This window comes from Lipophrys pholis (genome assembly GCF_963383615.2).
Source record: "Lipophrys pholis genome assembly, chromosome: 8".
NCBI lineage: Eukaryota > Metazoa > Chordata > Actinopteri > Blenniiformes > Blenniidae > Lipophrys > Lipophrys pholis.
The window spans coordinates 19,401,750-19,422,999 of record NC_137630.1 but is presented as its reverse complement, the minus strand read 5'-3'; the positions used below and the strand labels follow the sequence as shown (position 1 = coordinate 19,422,999).

General features: G+C 42.0%; 1 protein-coding gene across 1 annotated transcript in view; it reads left to right on the top strand.

The window, feature by feature from the left end:
* LOC308112978 (ERC protein 2-like) overlaps nt 1–21,250 on the top strand; it is a gene marked incomplete at its 5' end in the record, with an annotated part of 146,593 nt that overhangs the window by 15,348 nt on the left and 109,995 nt on the right. The window contains 4 exons of the mRNA XM_080468834.1: nt 222–377; nt 1,480–1,572; nt 3,247–3,414; nt 14,942–15,109. Coding sequence (XP_080324960.1) covers nt 222–377; nt 1,480–1,572; nt 3,247–3,414; nt 14,942–15,109 — 585 coding nt within the window. The remainder of the gene's footprint in view (nt 1–221; nt 378–1,479; nt 1,573–3,246; nt 3,415–14,941; nt 15,110–21,250) is intronic.

The window sequence follows — 21,250 nt, the reverse complement described above, 5'->3', positions numbered from 1 at the left end:
TCAGAGAGAAGTTTCAGTGTGAAGCATTACTCTCATTAGGATGGAGCCACTTTATTCCCTTTAGACTTTTATGTAAAACAAGTTGGGCAGAGGTGCTGAAACACTCTTCTGACAGTTGACCCTCTCACCCGGGTCGGAAACCTCTCATGTTTTAGCACAGAGCTTATTATTCTTAGCCCGATTTGTGCTGACTGTTTGCCTGCCTACTGTTGCCGGTGTAGGACACCAAGATCTCTTCCTTGGAGAGGAACATCAGAGACCTTGAGGATGAGGTCCAGATGTTAAAGACGAGCGGCCTGCTGCACCCTGATGACAGACAGGATGACCTCAAGCAGGTGGAGGTCTACAAGAGCCACTCTAAGTTCATGAAGTCTAAGGTAGAATACCTCTGCATGCCACCTGGGATGACTCCACCGTGCATGAAAACAGTGTGTTAACGCATGTTAGTCTCAGAACATCCACTGAGAGCCTGCCGTGTGCCAAAACGACAGACTTAACAAAACCCATCAGAAATAGGAGAAAAGTGCATGTTTTGGTATGTTGAGTCTTTTGGAACCTTTGCTTCTGAATCTGATGTTGCATGGATGCCCAGAACGCCTACATCTTTGTTTTCTTATTCTCCTTCTCGCCTATGAAATTCTTGCACGCTCCACCAAACGTGCTTACGTGATGCATGTGGGCATTACACAACTCGCCTATCTGTGACAGTTCTTTGTTCAGAGGAACTATCAGCTTTCGATGGACTGTGTCGGTTTACCATCGAGCAGATATATAAGCCAGTCGAAAAATACTCCTTCGGACTGGTTCATATAACTGCACACGATGCACAATATATACCGCTGACATGTTCACACTTGGGTAGCTGCAGAACCATTAAAACACGATTTCCAGGTAAAGCGTCTATGCTTGGTGCCCTTTCGTGAAGCCTGTTTGTCATTGGAGTTCCTGACTCAATCATAAAAGAGATGTTTTTTAATGAATAGGCGCCTGGCAGATGAGTGTGAGCTCACATAGAGGGGACAGAGGGAAACACTCTCTCCTCACCCGCACTGACCTGGTATAATATACATCTCAGCCCTCTCCGGTCTCATCTGTCTGTGTACAGTTGCACCGATAGTCGCCGTGCACTCGGATATGAACAGATCAATTCTATATCCTTGAAGTGTTTAGGGTCCCGGTCTTTCAGCGGCGGTGGTGGTGGCTGGTGTTGAGCTGCGACTGTGATAAGAGAAACCAGAGAAGACAGCATCCCTGTGCTCTCTTGTTTCCTTTTTAAACTTTGATCTATTTAAAGACCAGAAAAATTGCTTCTCAGAACTTTAAAAAAAAAAAGAAAAAAAAAGTGGACAATGAAACACTTTTTTATTTAGGAAATTAAATCCCTTGCAGATTCCAGCTGTGTCAGAGGGCTGCGAGGGGTTGTGGTTGAACACACAGTCAGTACTGTAGTCTTGCTGTCTTGTCTCTGTGTCTTTGTAGGGGCAGGCCTTGTCACCATGTGTGTCTTCCATCAGACCAGCTCCCACCTTCCCACTCCCCACCCAGCAGCCCTGGATAACAGAACAAGCAGAAGTACCCCTCTCATTAGTCTCTCTCCTCTCTCATTACGCCTCTCATAGGCTAATTGTCCTTGAAACGTCTGCTCTTTATTTTAATCATAACACTTCGTCTTTTTCCCGTTATTTTTAGTTCATTGCCTACTCATTTCTGCAGCTTTGTTTTTCTCCCCATCATGCCTTTCTCTCACCACTGTAATCTGTGACTCCACCTTACATTACGACCCTTTGTCATACGTTTTGGGCTCTTTAGGTTTTCTTTATTGGCGGTTGAGTAGATAGTAAGAAATCCTTTTATTGTAAACACAATTTGTACAATCTCCCATTAGAGCAGCTTTGTGTAATTATGAAAGTAGCTCATAATGGAGACTAAATGCTCTATCAAAGGAGTTAAATACTGACTTTGTACCCATAAGAGTGAAGTCGCCCTTTTCCCCAAGTCAAAATAATGAGACCGCCCAGATCAGCTGCTTTTCAGATTAAACCATTATGAGGGCTCATTCTCTTTTTATTGGGCTTTATTCGTTTATTGTAGTGGAAGATATTATGGTAGAATTATTTTTTCCTTTTTTTGTTCTGTATATATGATGTATGTTTATTGAATTTTGTGTATTAATGCATCATAGTGATATCAAATCCTGGGAACTGAATGAATGTCAGATTCACTAAGAATGTAAACATTAAGCACTAATCAATGCATTCACTTATTTTACCTTGCTATTTTTTTATTCAATTACTGGTAATTAATGAACACATTAAAATCCCATCCAAGTGAATTCAATGTGGTTTTAATCGATTAAGTTGTTAGAAAACTGAACGTATTACCACTTGTTAATGTTGGAACCAACCACTAATTCCTTTAAAGTCATTGTTTTCTAGTGTTGGTGTGTAAGTTACATTGCATATTAATAAAATGCCACAGTTTGTGTTTGAGGATTTAATTTCATTCTTCTCTTTGCAAAAATATAAAGCTACCAATGTAACATAACTAATAGATGAGAGGCTTCTGAGTGAAACAAGCTGGAACATAGATTTGTCCCTTTATTAGAATATTTGATCATTTTGGGGAATTTCCATCATACAGCTGTTCCCTCCACCACCAAAAACTATAAAAGAAAACAACCGTTTCTGTGCTTTTTTGTATTTGCATTTCCGGTAATTCATAATAGCCTTCACTGGATAAGAAATAAAACTCAGACTGTTTTCTCAAATTCACTCACAGTATTAAGACTATTTTTGACATTTTTTCAACTACAAACACAACATTCTAGATTTCGTTTTCGAAATATTGCATTGACATAACAGGTTGTTCAAAGTGACCAGACAAGATCAGACCAAACACAACTTTGTTAAATTTGTCACACCAATACTTTTATCCATATTGCTTATTACAGTCTTACATAAAAGCCCATGCTGCATTCAAAATAACTTTGTTTTTTTTATTCCCTTTTCAGTACATAACAGGTTTTCTGCAGTGGGTGTTTGTGTGATTTTAATGAAAGGGCATATTTTTCCTCTTATTTGTTATCTGCAATTGTGTCAGCTCTCACACTGATGACCAAAAGGTTTTCATAACAAATTTCTTTCTCGTGTGTGTGTGTGTGTGTGTGTGTGTGTGTGTGTGTGTGTGTGTGTGTGTGTGTGTGTGTGTGTGTGTGTGTGTGTGTGTGTGTGTGTGTGTGTGCACCAGATCGAGCAGCTGAAGCAGGAGCTGAACAGGAAGGAGTCAGAGATGCAGGCTCTGCAGACCAAACTGGAGACTCTGACCAATCAAAACTCTGATTGCAAGCAACACATCGAGGTGTTGAAGGAGTCGCTCAGTGCCAAGGAGCAGCGCGCCAACACACTGCAGACCGAGGTCAGTCTGATGCACAAACACGCCCACATTCAAGACGCACCAAAGCGCTCCAACTTCCTGGAAAGCACTTTCGAAGACTCAGACTAATGGAGCTGCACACAGTAAATACAGCTGTAACATTATCACGATCCATAAGGGATTACAATTTCAGTGTGGTTACTTCTTATTTTAATGCTCATTACAGTCTGGTCTGTTACTCACATACAGTTTCAGAATGTGCAGGATTTTGTGCTTTCTTTTATTGTTTAGTTTCTCATCGAGGTGGGTGGAATAATAGCCTCTGCGTGTGGCTCGGCTCGTCCTCCGGTGTGCTTGCTTGTGTGGGTGGGTCAGTCAGGAGGCCGGAGGAATCTGGCAGCTTTTTTCTTCTTCCTCCTTGAAGTTTCTAAACTTTGTGGACGTAATGATTTTATCACTGCTGTTGGGGATGGAGGTGAGCTGTGTGTAGGTACACAAAGATGTGTATGTGTGTATATGTGTGTGTGTGTGTGTGTGTGTGTGTGTGTGTGTGTGTGTGTGTGTGTGTGTGTGTGTGTGTGTGTGTGTGTGTGTGTGTGTGTGTGTGTGTGTGTGTGTGTGTGTGTGTGTGGTGGAGGGCATTTAGCATTTTTCTCCATCACTCTCTACACTTGGAACTGATACGTTAGATGTCTTAGTATTCGGCGGTTGAGAGCGGCCTGCTAACTATGTCCACTCATCATTACAGGAAGCAATTTGAGCCAAAATTAGGCCTAATTGTCCATACATGTGCAAGGAATTTTGGCTCAGGCAGTGAGCGGAATACATCATACTTAAAGGAATTGGTTTTCAGTGGGTGGTTTTTATGTGTCCATGTTTTTGTTTGTGAGAAAATAGGCATGTAAAGAAGCATGCATTTTGAACTCCAGCTAACTGTTAGAGGTGATGCTAAGGTTTTCCAGCATTGATCAAAATATTACTCACTGCGTAATTTTGGTGGGTGGAGAATATCGTCACATATGAGGAGAGTACATCATGAGTCATTTTACGGTGAGGAGCTCACACAGTATTATTGTACCCAACTGTACACATGCAATAAAACCCATTCTATCACGTTGTGTTCTATTATATTCGAATCTATTCCAATGATCAATACAGCACAAGGATTTTTCTTTGTGCGATTAAAGATAATTCACTGCAGAATTGTTGTTTTGAAGGCAAAATTCAAGCGCACCAAATATAACAATCATTTAGATTTTTTTTTTCTTGTTGATGCTGTTTTGCAAGAAACAACTTAAAAAGCACTTTTTTTCTTGACTATTCTAAACTGATCACATTTTTCATTCATTCCAAAATCTTTTGTATCCATGTATCCACATATGTATCCGTGTTTGCGCACGGTTCTCTGTGTGTTTGTGTGTGTGTATGTGTGTGTGTGTGTGTGTGTGTGTGTGTGTGCATGAGTTAGGGCAAATCGCTGTGTTCCTCTGCCAATCTTCTAACGTCTCATAGGCTGCTGCAGCTGGGTTGTAATCAGACCTTGATCACACACACACGCATGCACGCACACACACACACACACACACAGAAAACACACATATGCTGTCAGTGCTGTTTCTTGACTCCTATCTCCGGTGTCCAGTAATTTTTCCCACTATTGAAGTGGCATTTTCCCCCACTTGGGAATGGCTCGAGTTTCATGGTCTAAGTGAGCACACCAGGGGAAGAGTAGAGATACTTTGTGCACGTCACTGGCGCAGCCTGGTCCTGCATTCCGCCGTTGCCTGTCAGTCATTCAATGAGAGAGGACAGCCGTTCATACGGGAAAACCTCTCCTCACCTCATTTCTTTAATCGTCTCATATTGTTTTGTCATCTCCCTTCTGCAGTTTGTTTTTAAAATCCTCCAAAGACAACATATTGCCTTTTGTCTCATCACGGCCTGGCGTCACATTCCAGCCATCGCCATGTACGAGTCAGCCTCACGGCGAATGGCATTGATTGGTACAGTAGTCCGTCCCCTCCAGAGACTGAGTGCAGGAGCAGCTTCATGTCACAGACACTCGTCTTTAAAGGCAGTTCCCATCAGGATGGGACCGGCAAGGAGCTGGCGACTGAACAGAGCCGGCACTGTCAGCGAGGGCATGAGAGAATGGGAGTATATTTATTTGTCAGTCAGAGTGAAGGACAGCTCCCTAATGGGTGTGATTGAATCTGTCTCCGGATAACTGGAAAATGTGGAAAATAATGAGTGTGCGCTCGCCCCGCATCTGTGGAAACTTAACTCTTTCATACAGTATATGTGTGTGTCTTTCATGCCCCGATCAGTACAATATGGGGCTGTAACAATACCCCAGCAGATCAGGTAACTTATCAGAGACCTTCCTGCATATTTAATCAGCCAGCAACAGAAGGACGGGCCAAACCCCAGTGGCACAGCGCTTTGCTTTGACGGTGTTTAGTTTGTGTGAGAACCTTGTTTTGAATATGAGACTGAGGCCAAATCAAACTGTATTAAGATGTGTGGGAATGTTTGTTTGCTTTAACTTCTTGTTTGACAGCAGAGCTTTTCGGTTTAAATGCTCTCTGATCTAATCTAAGTTATATTTTCACAGAAGCATTCATTCAGATGTTTTTTTTTTTCATCGACTAAAGAGTTTCATTGTGTTGTTTAAAGCATATACAAGCGATTACAATGCAGTCACACACTGACTACCAACACTAACACAGTGTTGGATGGATTCATTTTGAGGTCAGATTAAAGTATTTCATGGTTAACATTCATCTCACAGCAACAAACATCTACTTTGGTTCCTGACTCGTGACCTTTCTCTTCAAAGTCTGCATGTTCTTCCTTTGCATGGATCTATTCCTCCCATTGATGTTACTTATGCTAAATGTTGATTGGCTGTGTGTGTGTGTGTGTGTGTGTGTGTGTGTGTGTGTGTGTGTGTGTGTGTGTGTGTGTGTGTGTGTGTGTGTGCGTGTGCGTGTGTGTAAACTGTCCAGGATGTACTCTTATCTTTTGCCAAACGTCCGGTTACGATAGGCTCCAGCTCTGCAGCTTTAACCCTGAATAAGTACTTAAAGTAAAACCAAATACAATACTTATCTCACCCGATCTGGGCCTTTATCTGGATATGATTTTCATTTTGACCGATAGTTTATTTGGACAACCTTCGTATTCAGGGTGTTTTTGCTTGCAGCTCAGTGATGTGTTCCCTTTCTGTCATCCATGTGGCAGCACACGCTTACACCGCGTAATATAAGAAGGTAATTGGTTGTTGAGCGGAGCTTTTTGATAAAGTCCAACCCCATTATCTACTTTGCTGCTCACTGTTTGGGATCCAAATTCCCGCTCTTAAGAAAACCCAGGTCGGTCTGTGTCACGACTGTTTGTTTAAAGCTCAGTATCAGACAGATTCATGTGGAAATTCTTGACAAAGCAGTGTCTGCTATTTCGGTCTCTTGCTTTCTGAAGTACTAGCTCTCGAATCCTTGGGAAACACATAAGTTATTACCGTTACTCTGTTGTTGTAACAAATCATTATTGTATTTAATGTTTTTGGCAGATATTAGTGAAGGTTTTCATTTTGTAAAAGTCATTACGCTGTGATTTACGTATTCATCCTCTTGCAGGTAGCCACTTATGGAAACCCAAAGCCCTTAAGTCTAAAGCTGAATGTGGCACATAAATAACACCCCAACATAACACATATGATGTTTGCTTCCCCAGCAAATGCCAGGAGGAGTGTTAAAAGCAGCAGGCCTTTAATGCATACTTTGCAATGTGGCAACACGTCTGTATTTACAAAGAACACAGTCTGTGTTATTTCACTTTAACTTCCTCAGATGTGACCTCAAATATCTTGCGTTCTCTTTCATCACCGGCGTCCGCTGCGCGCCTGCCAGAGGACCTCTACCGAGTTTTGATTTTGAGGTTGAAATGTAATGACTCGGAGAAGATATAAATGACTCAAAAATGACTCGCTAGCATCAACTGTACCGACAGTGATGAATAGGGAAGGCTTGAGAAAAACAAAAAGAAAGCTGGAGCGTGAGAGGGAAAGAATCAAGGATAGATGGAGCGACACAAGGAAGTGAAAAAGTGTGAGAAGAGAGCAGCCTGATGGATGGAGGAGGCTGCGGGCTTTTGTCAGTGAGTGATGTGATGTTCCGGCGTGCTGTGGTCCCTGCTGGACTATTTTTGTTGATCTTTCCTTGTTCTCATTGCTGATTGATGGTTCAAATAGGTAGTGAGGCAGAGAGAAGATGTGGTCTCAACCTGGTTACCCTCCACCCCGGGCTGTCCCTTGGCTGTGTTCACTCCTTCGCTTTCTTTCTGCCTCATTCACTTTTGTTCTCTCTGTACATATTTTCTCTTTCCTTACACGTCTTATCCGTCTTCTCTCCCTTTTTCTTACTTCTCCCCGATACATCCTCATTCCCACTCCACTGACAACACGACAATAAACTGTTTACACCAAAGCCAGCGGCTTGAGGTGAGTTTACTGCACCTAACATTTGCAGATTTCTTTGGAGTAACTCCTCAACTTTTGTGTGTTAGTCTTGGTAGATGAGTGTTAATTTGACCTGATCTGAACCTGACTGACCGTGCTGACCATTCTCAGGTCCAACATCACGCTCCCCGCTTTCTGGATCGGTGCGGTTTGGGATTCAGTGTGAGTAGCGTAGCATCGGGCCCCCCAGAACAAACATGGCACGGTCCAAAATAAAGCCCCCGCAAGTTCTTCAGAGGCCATGTGGAAAAGCTATAAAGTGGAGTTATAGGGGTCAGGACGGGGATGAGACATTTAATGGTTTACACAGGGAATGAGGTAAATACGTGCGCCAACGAAGGAGTCAACAAACACAAACGTGCACACAAATACACACGCGCCGGCGTTGTTGCACAAGTACGCGTGCACACATAGTTGAGCACAGCTGATGCGAGAAGTTAGATCAGCTAAATTCCATTTGTGTGATGATTTATCTGGACGGCCTCTGGAAAGCTTTTGCTCACTCTCTCTTATTGTTTTGTTTTCTATTTTGGACGGAAAACAGAACACACGTAAACACAGGGAGTAATGAGGGCTTTGCTTCGTCTGCTGTCCGTCAGCGGCTGGTTAACCAGAAGGCAGCGAGGTGCTGATAGAGATAGCCAGAGACAATAAGGTCCTTTCTTTTGGTTCTGACCTGCTCACTCCTCAGGGTCACCCTGCTCTGCTCAGACCACTTAACCTCTAATTTCATCTGCCCACGTACACAACAAAAGACTTACAAGGACACGCTTACACAAACATACAGTGGTACAAGAATGTAGTCGGAGGAGAGTTTTCACTCACTCATTTTTTTTTTTTTTTACTGTAGTTATCATTACAAATCCTTTTGAAAACAATCACACCAGAAAATTAATCTGTTTTGAAAAGCAACACTGGCTATCGTGTGTAGAGTGCAGCCACAGGCAGCTCCAAAATACAACTGTGAGTCAGCAGATATGCACAAATATAAACCGAAATTACTTCAAAGTCCAAATCTTTACAAGTATGTTTGTTTTGTTATCAAGTGTTTCTTTTTTTTTGTGGGGGGGGGTGTTATATATTTCTGTCAAACTTAACTTAGATACTTGACATTGAAGGAGGGAATATATATTCTTGATTTTATTTGTCAATTTAATCCGATACATCCCACTGACTTTGTGCTTTTTGTTGATTGTGTTTTACAATAAGTCCGGTCAGAGACTTTGCCTTGAAAATACAAATATATAACTTAATTAGTAACATTTTGAGTTGAACCTTTTAAAACAAAAACAAAAAAATCCCTCCAAGAGCTCCATCACAACACAGTGAGATGTTGTTAACATGAGTATAACACTAACTAAATGTAGCATCATTTCACGCAACATTTCTGGAGCTGGTGCTCTGTGACCTTATGCCACATCGACTTATCAAAGTATAAGAGAATATGATGTTTGCGCAAAAGCCAAACAATAGTCTAGGTTGTCATGAAGCTGTTTCCATTATCGTACACTGGAGAACAATTCCAACTATCTTTAATGCATTTAAAAAAAAAAAAAATAGTTTTTAAAGTGGATGACTTCTAATGTGAGTTGTCATTTGTTTAAAGTTGACTTTCCCCAATGTCTGAAGCACAGGGTCATGTGAGCATACTGGACACCAGAGCGAATGCTTCAACTGTTGATCGAGCACAAATCAAGCTGACTTCAGGCCCTCAGCGCAGACGGCGGACCTGTGTTCAATCCCCACATGTTCGCCAGAGTGACGGTTTAGTGTGGTTCGACAGGAAATGGATTCCCTGGAAACGGGATGTTGCAACTGGCGTGCAGTGCTGGAAATGATCAGGAAAAATAATCAGAGAAGGAGCAAGTGTTAATGAGGGGGAACGCCTGCAGCGCCTCTTCCTTTAAATGTGTGTGTGTTGTGTGTATCTTGCGTGTGTGTCTGCTTGAGGATGTAATGATGATGGATGGAGGGCAACAGAGGGATTGAGGCAGCTGTGTGGAGTAACGGTTGGTGGGATGGTATACCTGGGGGGGGGGGGGAGTTTTCTGTGTTCACGGTTTCATATCTGTGCGCTGGTACGATGCCGTAATGACTGGCTTTCATCCTCTGGCAGAAAAAATTCATTCATTTTCTTGACAAGAGATCCTTTTGTTTTTTTCTGTTGGTGCTTGTGTGTGTGTGTCTTTGTCTCCCTTTTTTAGTCTTGTTTTACATCTGTGCTCCCCCCCCCACCATTCCCCTTGTAGCCTGTGGGCAGACAGCTGTGTTGCTATGGTTTTATCAGCAGATGTTGTGGTGTACAATGGGGCCGTGCCCCACTCCTCTCCCTGCAGCTCCCGCTGTGAGGCAGTTTATATCCGCTTATTATCCTGGTCCAGCCCCGAGGTGATCCGTCTATTATACGATTCCTGATCAGAGCTCTGACTGTTGCCTTAACCCGGCTTTGATGACACCCTTCAAATGACACACAGCCTTAAGCCCTGGGACAGGGAACGCCGCTTGTTTCCGCTCGGATCAGACCAGGTGTTGTCACGTCTGGGATGGCCGAGTGTCCATTTGCTTGTTTCTCCCCAAAATCAGCACATTGTTTACTACCACACGCAATCATGTATTCCAATGTGCATCGTTCACTTGAATGAAAACTTTGCTCTTCGTGCGGTTTTACTGAACAACCTTCAACAGGGACTTCTTGACATGCTTAGGAAGTTTGTATTGCCTCATCAGGAAACTATGGTTCACTTCACACCACGCCCTTTTTTGCATCTGTGTGAGTAAGATACCCCCAGTCAGGTGCTTTGCAGTCTGTCTGAGGCCGAACAGTTACTATATTGTGTGCGTGGTTTTTTGTTTTTTTTTCTTAATTCACCTTTCACCAATCTTTAATAATACAGACATGAATCAGAATGAAAACCACAATTGGCTGTTTGGTTGTTTGAACCCAGTCGTCCACATTCATTCTCTTCCTTCTTTCTCACACTGTGGAATCGTTGCTTTCTCCTTGATACATTTCAACATAGAGACGTTTGAATGACTTTACCTGGTATGAGTGACTTTCTGGTGGTCCCGCATTGTCTTGAAATTAAATACTTTTTTTCAGGGATGATGTCCAGACCTTGCCACATTAATGGCTTTGCAAACATGAATTAGGTGAATATTAAACCATAAATTTTAAATGATTAATTTCACTGCATAGACCTTTAAATGAATTAAAGTGGAATGGGTGCCTTTTGCTGTATTTATTCAGGCTCGATGGATGTCATAAAACCAGAAGAGTGAATAGCTCACACAGCTGTGTGCAAAGCACCTCAGCAGACCTGAGGTCAGGCATCAGATACATTTCACCAGAGCCTCTCCAGGGGTTTAACAACTTTTATGGTCATGAAGTAATATTCTACGTTCGTCTTTAAACAGGAGCACTAAAAACCGGTGTTGCTTGTGATGTGCATCTGCACTTGTGGGAAGGTCATACATTTTTAAGGACTTATGAGAACGCATGGGGGACGTTTCGAGACTCGATTTGCAGTATTGGACTCCCAAGTGGGTGAGTGAGAGCGCAAGTGTTTGGTGCATCCCTCGGCCTTTGCTGTGGTCTCACTGGTTCTCCCACTCTCTGGGTCGTCTGTTTGGACTGTGGTCTCCTCATATAGTCCCTGTGTTGTTTATTGTGGTTCAGAGCTGACCCTGGGCCCAATACCGTTGCAGATTTGCCTGCCAGAAAAACTTTTATGATGAAATGTGAGGCAGCAAAAAAAAAGGGAGGTGAGGACAAACACTGAAGCTGTTTTCTTTAAGCCTCTGCTTTACTTTGCTAACCAGTTTCCAGAATCCATTTGGCTGTCATTGCAGGCAGGGGAGAGGAAGTTGAGGCGAATCAGTTGAGTGGCGCATGCTTAATTGTATGTACGCTGACAGGACATGCATGTGTGCATCTATAAACGTCTGAAGTATGTATGCATACCAGGATTGTTCTAAGTTATGTAACTGCAGAATCTTGAAAATACATCAAGGTCCTTTTTAAAAGATATGGTGCTGAGTGAGGAGCTGAAGTTTAGGAGGAAGATAGGCCGATAAAGATGTGTTTTAAATTCATCTATTCAGAGGAACTCTTCAAGCCAGTATCCTGTGTCTCCTTGAGCTGAGCCAGACTTTACAATGAGGAGCTTCTCTATGTATCTACCTGACTTTTTTCTGTTTTCTCTTCCTTTGTCTCTCCAAAAAAAAATCGGATCACAAAACAGAATCTATCCCCTCGTGTCCAATTGCGAAGCCCGAATCAGCACTGTGCCTGGCCAGGACTCTGCAGGACACTTCTGCTTTGCATGTTATCTCCCTCACACGGAAACAAAAATCCACATAAAAACACGTAAACCTACAAAGTCACGATCACGAAATGTGAGCCCGTCCCAAAGACAACCTGGCTGGAGGACTGGAGGGATTTCTCATATGGACACATCACTTTTTCTCTCTCCACAGGAATGGCACCTTTAAACGGCAATAGGAAAACTCCTGGAGAGTTTGGACCGTGGCTGGAGGGACGGAGTGTTGAAAGAGAGGTAGTAGTGGTGGAGAGAGTGGAAGTTGGAAGATGAGGAACTCAGAGGAGAGGAAAATTGGAGAGGAAATTGAAAGAGAGGAGAGAGGTTAATCACCCTGCCTTGTTAGCTGTCTATCATCTCAGCATGTGTGCCAGCTGATAAAGTCATTCAGTGTTTCCTGTAACAGACCTGCCGAAGGAGGCGCAGCGTTCGTCGGAGGTGGAGCGGCACAGTTCGGGTGTTGAGAATCAGTTCAGAATTGCAATCGCTTCTATCTCCCCTTTTCCACACATTAATTTATCTCTCCCTCTGCTTTCACCGTTACTTCAGCCCATCCTGTCGTCTGTCCCTCCGCACCTATCCGACTCTCTCCTGGTTTTCCATGTACTGAGTCTGGCAGCCATGAGTGCTTTAAGAGGGTATTAGCAGGGCGTCTGTGCACTACTATCACAGCTTAGTGGGCCAGTGCAGGTGAGACAGCAGGGATTTCCTGTTAGGCCCCTCTGCTACATTCTTGCTAAATTGCTCCTTGCCAGGTGGAGTTGGAAGGGAGGAGGTCTCTCTCTCTCCCTCTCTCTCGCTCTCTCTCCCTCTGTCTCATACATTCTGCACACACACACGCACACACACACACACACACACACACACACACACACACACTAATGCAGCCAGCAGCATGTCCATTAACAGACAATATTGTACCCTCACATACTGGACGTACTAAGGATTAATGTTATCACCACTGTGTGTGTGTGTGTGTGTGTGTGTGTGTGTGTGTGTGTGTGTGTGTGTGTGTGTGTGGGCACGCAGACACACACCGAGGGTTCCTCTCATCGAGTAGCATTAGAAGCAGGCCGGCCGGGACCCCCAGGTGTAAGATGGTGAAGTATTTATCTCATATTGCTCCACTGGCAGACAACCAAAGTGTAATACTGAGAACGTCTCTGTCCTCCTCATTTCACATTAACACACACACATATACACACTCACCGTAGCTATTTCTTTCAATTGCAGTCTGCAGTTGTTTCATTAATTTGAAATTTTGAATGTTTTTCAAATTATTTAGAAATATATTCTGTAGTTTATTGTAGTTTTTTTCTGTTTCGTGTAAAGTATTTTTCTTTCATCATTATGAGATTAACCGTATCTTCGAAGTCATGATATGGGTGGATTCAGATCAGAAATTAAATGATCTCATATGAATTTCTGGTGTGAGAGGATATCATTCCTATAAAAGTTAAACGACTTATTTATTAAAAGTAAAAATTTATCATTGCCATTTGATCACTTAAAACAAACTTTTAACTTCCGTTGATGTCAAGTTTTTTTTTTTTGTTTTTGTTTAACTCTTTGTTCTACTTTTAAATTAAATTTTTAGATTTCGTATATTTTCAGTATCTTTTTTTAAACTTCATTGTGTTATCAATGTTCTTTGTTTGGTTTTAGCTTGAGTTAACTGTGTGAATAGTGTTGTTCCAGTTTATACCATTATACCGGTCTACATTTTGTTTAAAAGGTGCTCTACAAAGTTCTCATTAAAAAAACTATTTTATCCTACAATGAGAAAAATCCACATGAGCTTCATCAATAGCCCAGTGTGTGACAGGGTTCGTCTGATGATTGTTATGCATCGTAGTATTATTTACTTTAAATTCTTGAGTTGGCTGTTTTGAAGTTAACTGGGCATATTTTACCTCCAGCTGCTCCGACAATCGTCTTTCCATTATAAAATCTCCTCGAGTGTCTTGTGAAATACTTGAGAAATGAGCTAAAGAGCAAAACACAGTCCGTGTAAGTGTTTTTACACCATTCCCTTTGTGTCCAAGCACCGCTTGTAAAAATGACTGTTAACAAGCCCTCCCTCACTGCTTCACTTTATCTGTGTGTGTGTGCGTGTGTGTGTGTGTGTGTGTGTGTGTGTGTGTGTGTGTGTGTGTGTGTGTGTGTGTGTGTGTGTGTGTGTGTGTGTGTGTGTGTGTGTGTGTGTGTGTGTGTGTGTGTGTGTGTGTGTGTGTGTGTGTGTGTGTGTGTGTGAATTCACACCAAACACACATAGACACTTTGGATATAAGTTCAGATGGGTTCAAGTCTGAAAGTGTGTGAGTTTGTTTGCACCACTGTGGGCAGTGTGGGAGAATAATGATGTAAGTCTGATGTCCCTCTTATGATTGCACTCAGTCAGGACTTTTGAGGTCGTGTGTGAGGTGTGTGATCTGCAGCAGTGGCTCAACCATGAGCACCCACAGTCACAAATGGTGGGACAATTTCCAGGCTCCTTTTCTCTCACACCTCAGTGGTTCACGTTGGTCAAAGTCAAGGCTTTACTACTTCTAAATATCATGAAGATACCATGAATACACACTTCTTTTTTTTTTTGCACCTTCACTTAGCTGTCTAGAACCATTTTTTACTTCCCTCTACTTGAGAATACCCATGCGACTGGACGTCTATCTAATAACCCGGTGGTCTATCAGCTCCCTAACAGTGCTTTACGTCTCCCGGTGGACTGCAGGTCGACGCCCTGCGGGTGCGTCTGGAGGAGAAGGAACAGTTCCTGACGAAGAAGACGAAGCAGCTGCAGGACCTGACCGATGAAAAGAGCACACTGACGGGAGAAATCAGAGACATGAAGGACATGCTGGACGTCAAGGAGAGAAAGGTCAACGTCCTCCAGAAGAAGGTGAGACAATTCAGCTAATCTCAGCATCGCAGGCGCGTGCACAAGCATCTCACAGATTCAAAAAGCTGCGCTGAAGAACTCAACTTGATTTACATCAGCTCGAGTTGCAAAAAATACAATTAGACCCGGAAAATGGGTAAATGCACTTCTTTCAAAATCTGCTGACAGATATGAAATTTATTGAGAAAAAAAGTATTTTCAGACTAAGCTGATCTCTGGCTTACTTTCACTGCTGTGTTGGGTACAGTCTCTGCTATAATCTGTTCAGTTCTGTTTGTCAGGGTTATTTTTATTATGACCTCTACTTTTACTGAAACAGCGCAGTTGATATCTTTATTAGCTTGTAAGTTCACACGGTGGGATGAACCAAACTCACTTGCAGGCCGCATGTTTTACAGCCGTGATCTAAATGCTGTATGTTTTTATACAGAATATGCCATTATGGTGTGGTAATGTACACCCTTGAACTAAAATTTGTAATATTGATGTACGGTTAGTGAGGGATAGGTATTTTGATTTAGAAATCTTACTTACTCACTAAATCAGTTCATGGCCAAAACTAAATTATTTGTAGAAATATCTAATGGCAGATCTTATTGATAGTGACGGTGAGGTTTTTTTTTTTTTTCACTTGAATCACTCAACTCATACTTAGTCTAGCTGTCTAGTTTCTAATTATTGTGTTTTATCACCATGTTTGAACATAAAATACCTTCTTCTTCTTAAACATCACACTCTCTTTACTCTCTCTTTCTGTCTCTTTCGCTCTCTCTTCTCTGTCTCTCACACACACACACACGCCTGTCTCAGAGGTTTAATGACTTTTATAAGGGGAGCGATTTAGATGGGGCCTGCAGCCACCTGTGGCGCGCATGTTGGCAATTCCTCCATAGACCAATTACACAACACATAAAGGTCTCCTCTCAACTTCCTTGTTTCCTCTCATGTCTTCAAATTAGTTCTCCTCTCTCTCCTCCCTCCCTGCCCCTTGCTGAGTTCAATAGGAATGGGCTGCAAAGGTCACGTACAGTGCCATCTGTCTGCGTGTGTGTGTGTGTGTGTGTGTGTGTGTGTGTGTGTGTGTGTGTGTGTGTGTGTGTGGTTGTGTGTGTGTGTGTGTGTGTGTGAGCCCTTACATGAGTACACTTGTTTGCATTATTGTGTTTGTGTGACCTCCAGGGGTTTCCGTGTAAGAAGTTTAAACACGACCTTTATGCACAACCCGTAAAAGGTTACACCCGTTTGGGTCTCACCTCTTGCTTTTTTATTTGAAGCCTGGTTGATGACGATCGCTGCTCACTGATGCCTGACTCCGACCTTCAGATAATGTTCAGATTGTGTGTACTCGTGGGCTACTGTGTGTCTGGAGACTAAAATGTGAGCTTTGCTGGGACTGCCAACATGTCCCTTGTACTGGATGAGAAGTTCTCATGTTTTGTTCTCGTCTCTCATACACACATTGTTTCCCTCTATCTTTAAAGCTTCTTATTTATTCATCTCGCGACATGCACGTCTCATCAACATCTCAGAGTAAATGTTCTAAAACCCTCGGTTCCTCACATATATTTACATAGAAATGAACAAAAAAGTTCTATTTATTTGCCCCAAATGTCACAGAACACAAAAGAGACTCTAAACAGCTGCAAGGTAACCAGTCGTTTTTCATTAAGGTTGTTTGCCGTTCTCTAACAGCCCCCCCCCCCCACCATTGTTTGACCCCCTGTTTCTTTCTTTTTTCCACAAATCACACTCTGGTTGTAGACTTTCCATGAGCAGTTCCCATCCAGTTAAATCTCTTGTTGTCTTTTTATAGTATAAGTCACATACGCATTTAATTTTAAGTCTATTTAATCATTCTTGCTATCAATAAGAGATTTAATAACTGAGTTATTTGACTTAACAAAAGAGCAAGTGTACACATTTCTGATAGATGGACTCAGATGTTCATAAACATTTGACTTGGTTTAACTGACATGTAATTGCTAGCTTTAGGTGCTATTAAACTCTTACGTTGTTATTTCTGTTGATACTGAATTATTGTGAATTGGCCAGACTACAAAGTGCCCTCACCGTGTTTTTTTTTTTTTTTTTTTTTTGGGGGGGGTGTTGTTTATTTCAATGCTCCGTCTCATTTAAATGACGACATGGTCAGACGGTAGTGTAATATTGAACTTGAGAAACATCAAAGAGGACAGACTCGCAGTTAATATTATAACTGTTGCACAGCGTCGTGTTCGAAAGCAAACAAAACCAGACATTTGTCATAAACATCTTCAGAAGGTTCCATGATGCAAGTTCAGACAATTTTGTCACTACGTGGTGGACCCGTTTTAATGAGAGCCAGACCGCGGCCTCCATTGTATAAAAATGATCTGTTCTCAGTCACCACATTAGTGCTGCAGTCTGGTCTTTGGCTGCCATTAGCTTCAGGTTCTGAGGGCTAAAATCCACTTTGTTCTCCAGCTGTCTGCACACAGCGAAGCAGCATCAGCTTATTTGACTTTACTGCAGACTCACTGAGTGAGTCCTCAATGATGGAGTGAAGACATTGACACTTTTGTGTTAAGACGACATATTGTTTTTGTCATCGATTTGAATGGGACCAGGTTTCAAATCTATTCTGAAAGGTTTTAATGGTTTGGCCGTGTGCAAACTTAATTTGACATTTCTCATTCTGCCACTTCATTGGGAACAGTTACTCATCACTGCATTCATGGTTGGAAGGGTTAAATTAGGCATAAACAACCTTAACCTCCTAAGACCCAAACCCAGATCTAGACCAATCGAAATTATGTCCACGTATGTAGCCTCCAGGTTCCTAGGAGGACAAAGGCATGGATCCAGCCTGCCTTGTTGGCACACTTTGAACCCTGTAGCAATTTAGTACTAGTTAAAACTATGCAGTCCATCATGACAAGTCAGAGGTGTCGAACCCATTTCCGTGGGGAGACATACAGCCCAATCTCATCTTGAGTGAATTGGACCAGTGAAATAGTGCCACGATAATCTCTAAATGTAAACTTTCCTTTGTTATGACAAAGTTGTGGTGATGAAAACGTCTATATTTTGGCAAAAACCAAACAATCACTACCGAAAATTACTTCAATCTCAACATAAAGCCAATTTGAGTGATACCATCTTGTGCGAAATACAGGTTTGGCAGGCCATATTAAAGCCTCTTGGGGGTTCAGTTTTGGACAACAGGCCTTATGTTTGACACCCCTGGGGATTGCAACTGGCCATGTCCATCCGTTTATGACCACCTTGTAACATATTCTGATAGAGACTTTCAGAAGAATAGCTCACCAGGTCAGACAGATCGAATTCACCAGACAATGACCTCCACAGTCATAGCTCTCGGTCCAGTGGAGCACCTTTGGGATGTGGACCAAAATCTCATAGGAATAGTCCCAGCACCTCCTTCAATATACTGTATGCCACGAAGGCTTAAAGCATTTCTCAAGGTAAAAATGGTTCTTATCTGTAACATGTTAGAACTATATATATCGATAGCTGTTGTGAATGAGACCATACAGTGCCGAAGATTACAATTGAAGAATAATACAGTCATTCTGACTCTGCAAATTTTGAAAAGTGTTGCAGTAGACATGATATTTTGGCTTTACTTTCGCCTTAGTGGTAGGAGGAATTGACCTGCTAATATTCCTATAGGTGCTATAGTTCATGTCCAGACCTGGGAGGTAGATGGCATGTTCATGCAGTGCTCAATCAAAATGTATGCAGCTGCATGATATAACAGATTGAGCTCCTCATACTTGTGTTGTTGCAATCTTGTCCTATCCTTTCCGCCCCGATAATTTGGTCTTTGGTCACAGGGTTTGTATTATAATTTACCAAGAAAATAAATGTCTTTGTATGTGGTCATCAGTTTTTATATTGAATCTTTTCTCAGAAGAAAGTAGTGCCAGTACAAACTGTTCACAGGGAAGTGTGTGGATTACCCAAAATAAACAGGATATTGTTCCTGGAAAGAGATGTAGCTACAGATTTGTGTTTTCTTCGGTTTTATTAACACTATAATTAAAATGACAGTTTCTAGTTTGTGTTGTAGGACAATACTTGGGGGAAAAGTACTTGTAAGGCTTGAAAGAACCGGCGGTTGGAAGAAAATATGGTCCTTTTTCTACCTTTACCAATTCTACAATGTGTTATGAATAATGTCTTCATGCACATAATACTTCTAAAAGGACTCATCACTCCTGTTATGATTCAGTGTTCACTCCTTGTCACATCTCTGTTTGCACTGGAGCCACACCATGTACACCGAATACCTCATTTGTTTTTCAGATTTTCTGTTTCCCAGCTACAACTAAATGTCCTGTATATGAGGAAAAAGACAAGAATACGCCTGCTTCCTTCCCAGTTTCATGCTGAATATGTAATCAGACCTTCAAATTATATTTGACGTCTTTTTATTAAAAGTAAATCATGAATCAAGACATCCTTGAAAATGCAGTTAGCAGAAAAGCTTACAAATCTACCGTGAATCCTTTGTTGACAACTGAACTTTTGCTGTCAACAACTACAGTTTTTTTTTTTTACTTTAATACCACAATTCAGAAATGTTCAGAAGTGGCAGGCCTCTTCTTCATGAAGTTATCAGCTCGGAAAGAGCCAGTTGAGCCCAACTCAGAGGCATTTCACACGGCCGTTAATCTCTCGTACTTGATCCCCTGCTGTCGAAAAAAGCTTTGAGGGTTAAGGTGATGCATTTGTGTTATTATGAGCAGACCTCCATCTTCACTGTAAACAGGCCCGGAGCTTCACCACCCAGAGAGCTGCAGATGATGATGAAGGCTGATGACAGACCTAAAAAGTTTCACGTTAGCGTGTGTGGTCTTGCTTTCCTAAAAGTTGGTGAAGACATTTCTTAAGGTCAGACGAAGTTTTTGGGTTAGGTTTTGGAGACAAGTTAGGGTTACGTACGGAGCAGTTACAGCTGAGTTTAGAGTGAGTCTCCGGGGGAGGAACACGCATCAATGCAACGTTCCCGCAAAGCATCCATAACATTAGTGTGTGTGCACCCTTGTGGGGACCAAAATACTAGATCCCACAACATTTTACACATATTTAAGGGTCAGGATGTGGTTTTAAGGCGAGGTTACGATTGTGTAAGGGGTTTAGAGTTAAAATTACTCCCTCACAAAGCTTAGAGTTAAATTAATCCAATGTCCCCAACAATCACAGGAACAGTGTTTCTCTTCTTCGTCGTATGTATTGGCAACAACAGATCTGAAAGTTAAACAGTCTGCTGGATGTTTACGACACTGCAGCATAAAATTGAAAACAAGATGAAGAAAGAAATGTGCATAAAACGTGAAGCCAGTTTGTAGTTTTGAATGGTGTCATGCCGCAGTTCTTTTTTGACGTTTCCCCATCTGGACATGTGTTGTTTTTGCATATTTGAACTCGAATGATGTTTTTGTATTCCTTTTTTTTTTTTTGTTCCTATAAAGGCATCAAAAATCTTCCCTTGCTCTGCTCCCCATGACAGATTTATCAGTTTTAACCACATATATGAAGTGTCAAAGGCCGACTTCATGGAGAAACAAATGAGAGTACTTCAGTAAAACCGCATTTTCATCTGTGAGACCTCCTCAACTTTGATGGTTGAGGGTTTGTTGCCCCCCCGTCTGTGTTTAAAATGCGGACCCTCTGAGTAGTGAAGTGCCCCTTTTTAGCCCCTCTTGGGTGCTGCATTCAACAAGTGATACTTTACATATGAGAGCAATATCTCCCGGATAGTTGGACTGATGGGATGCAGACGCAAAGAAAGACCATTCCTTAGCGGATGGATACAGACAGTGAAACACTGCGAAAGCACCATATATCAGTAATTATATAGGATGGTCCTGGCCTCGAATGTAACACAATTCAGAGTTATTTATCTTAAACATTCTCTGTGAAAATATTGTTTGTATTAACACTCAAAATCGTCACCGCCAATGTTAGATTTTAAATCCTGCTTGAGTTTTGTTTGACTTCCAGCATTACGTATTCAGACTCGATTAAATTAATAAGAAAGTTTTACTCTGCCTGGTTTTTGTTCTGATGAACTGCACTCTCTTCTCAGACCAGATGGGATCACAACATCTCCAGGTGAACTATACCAAATGGTGC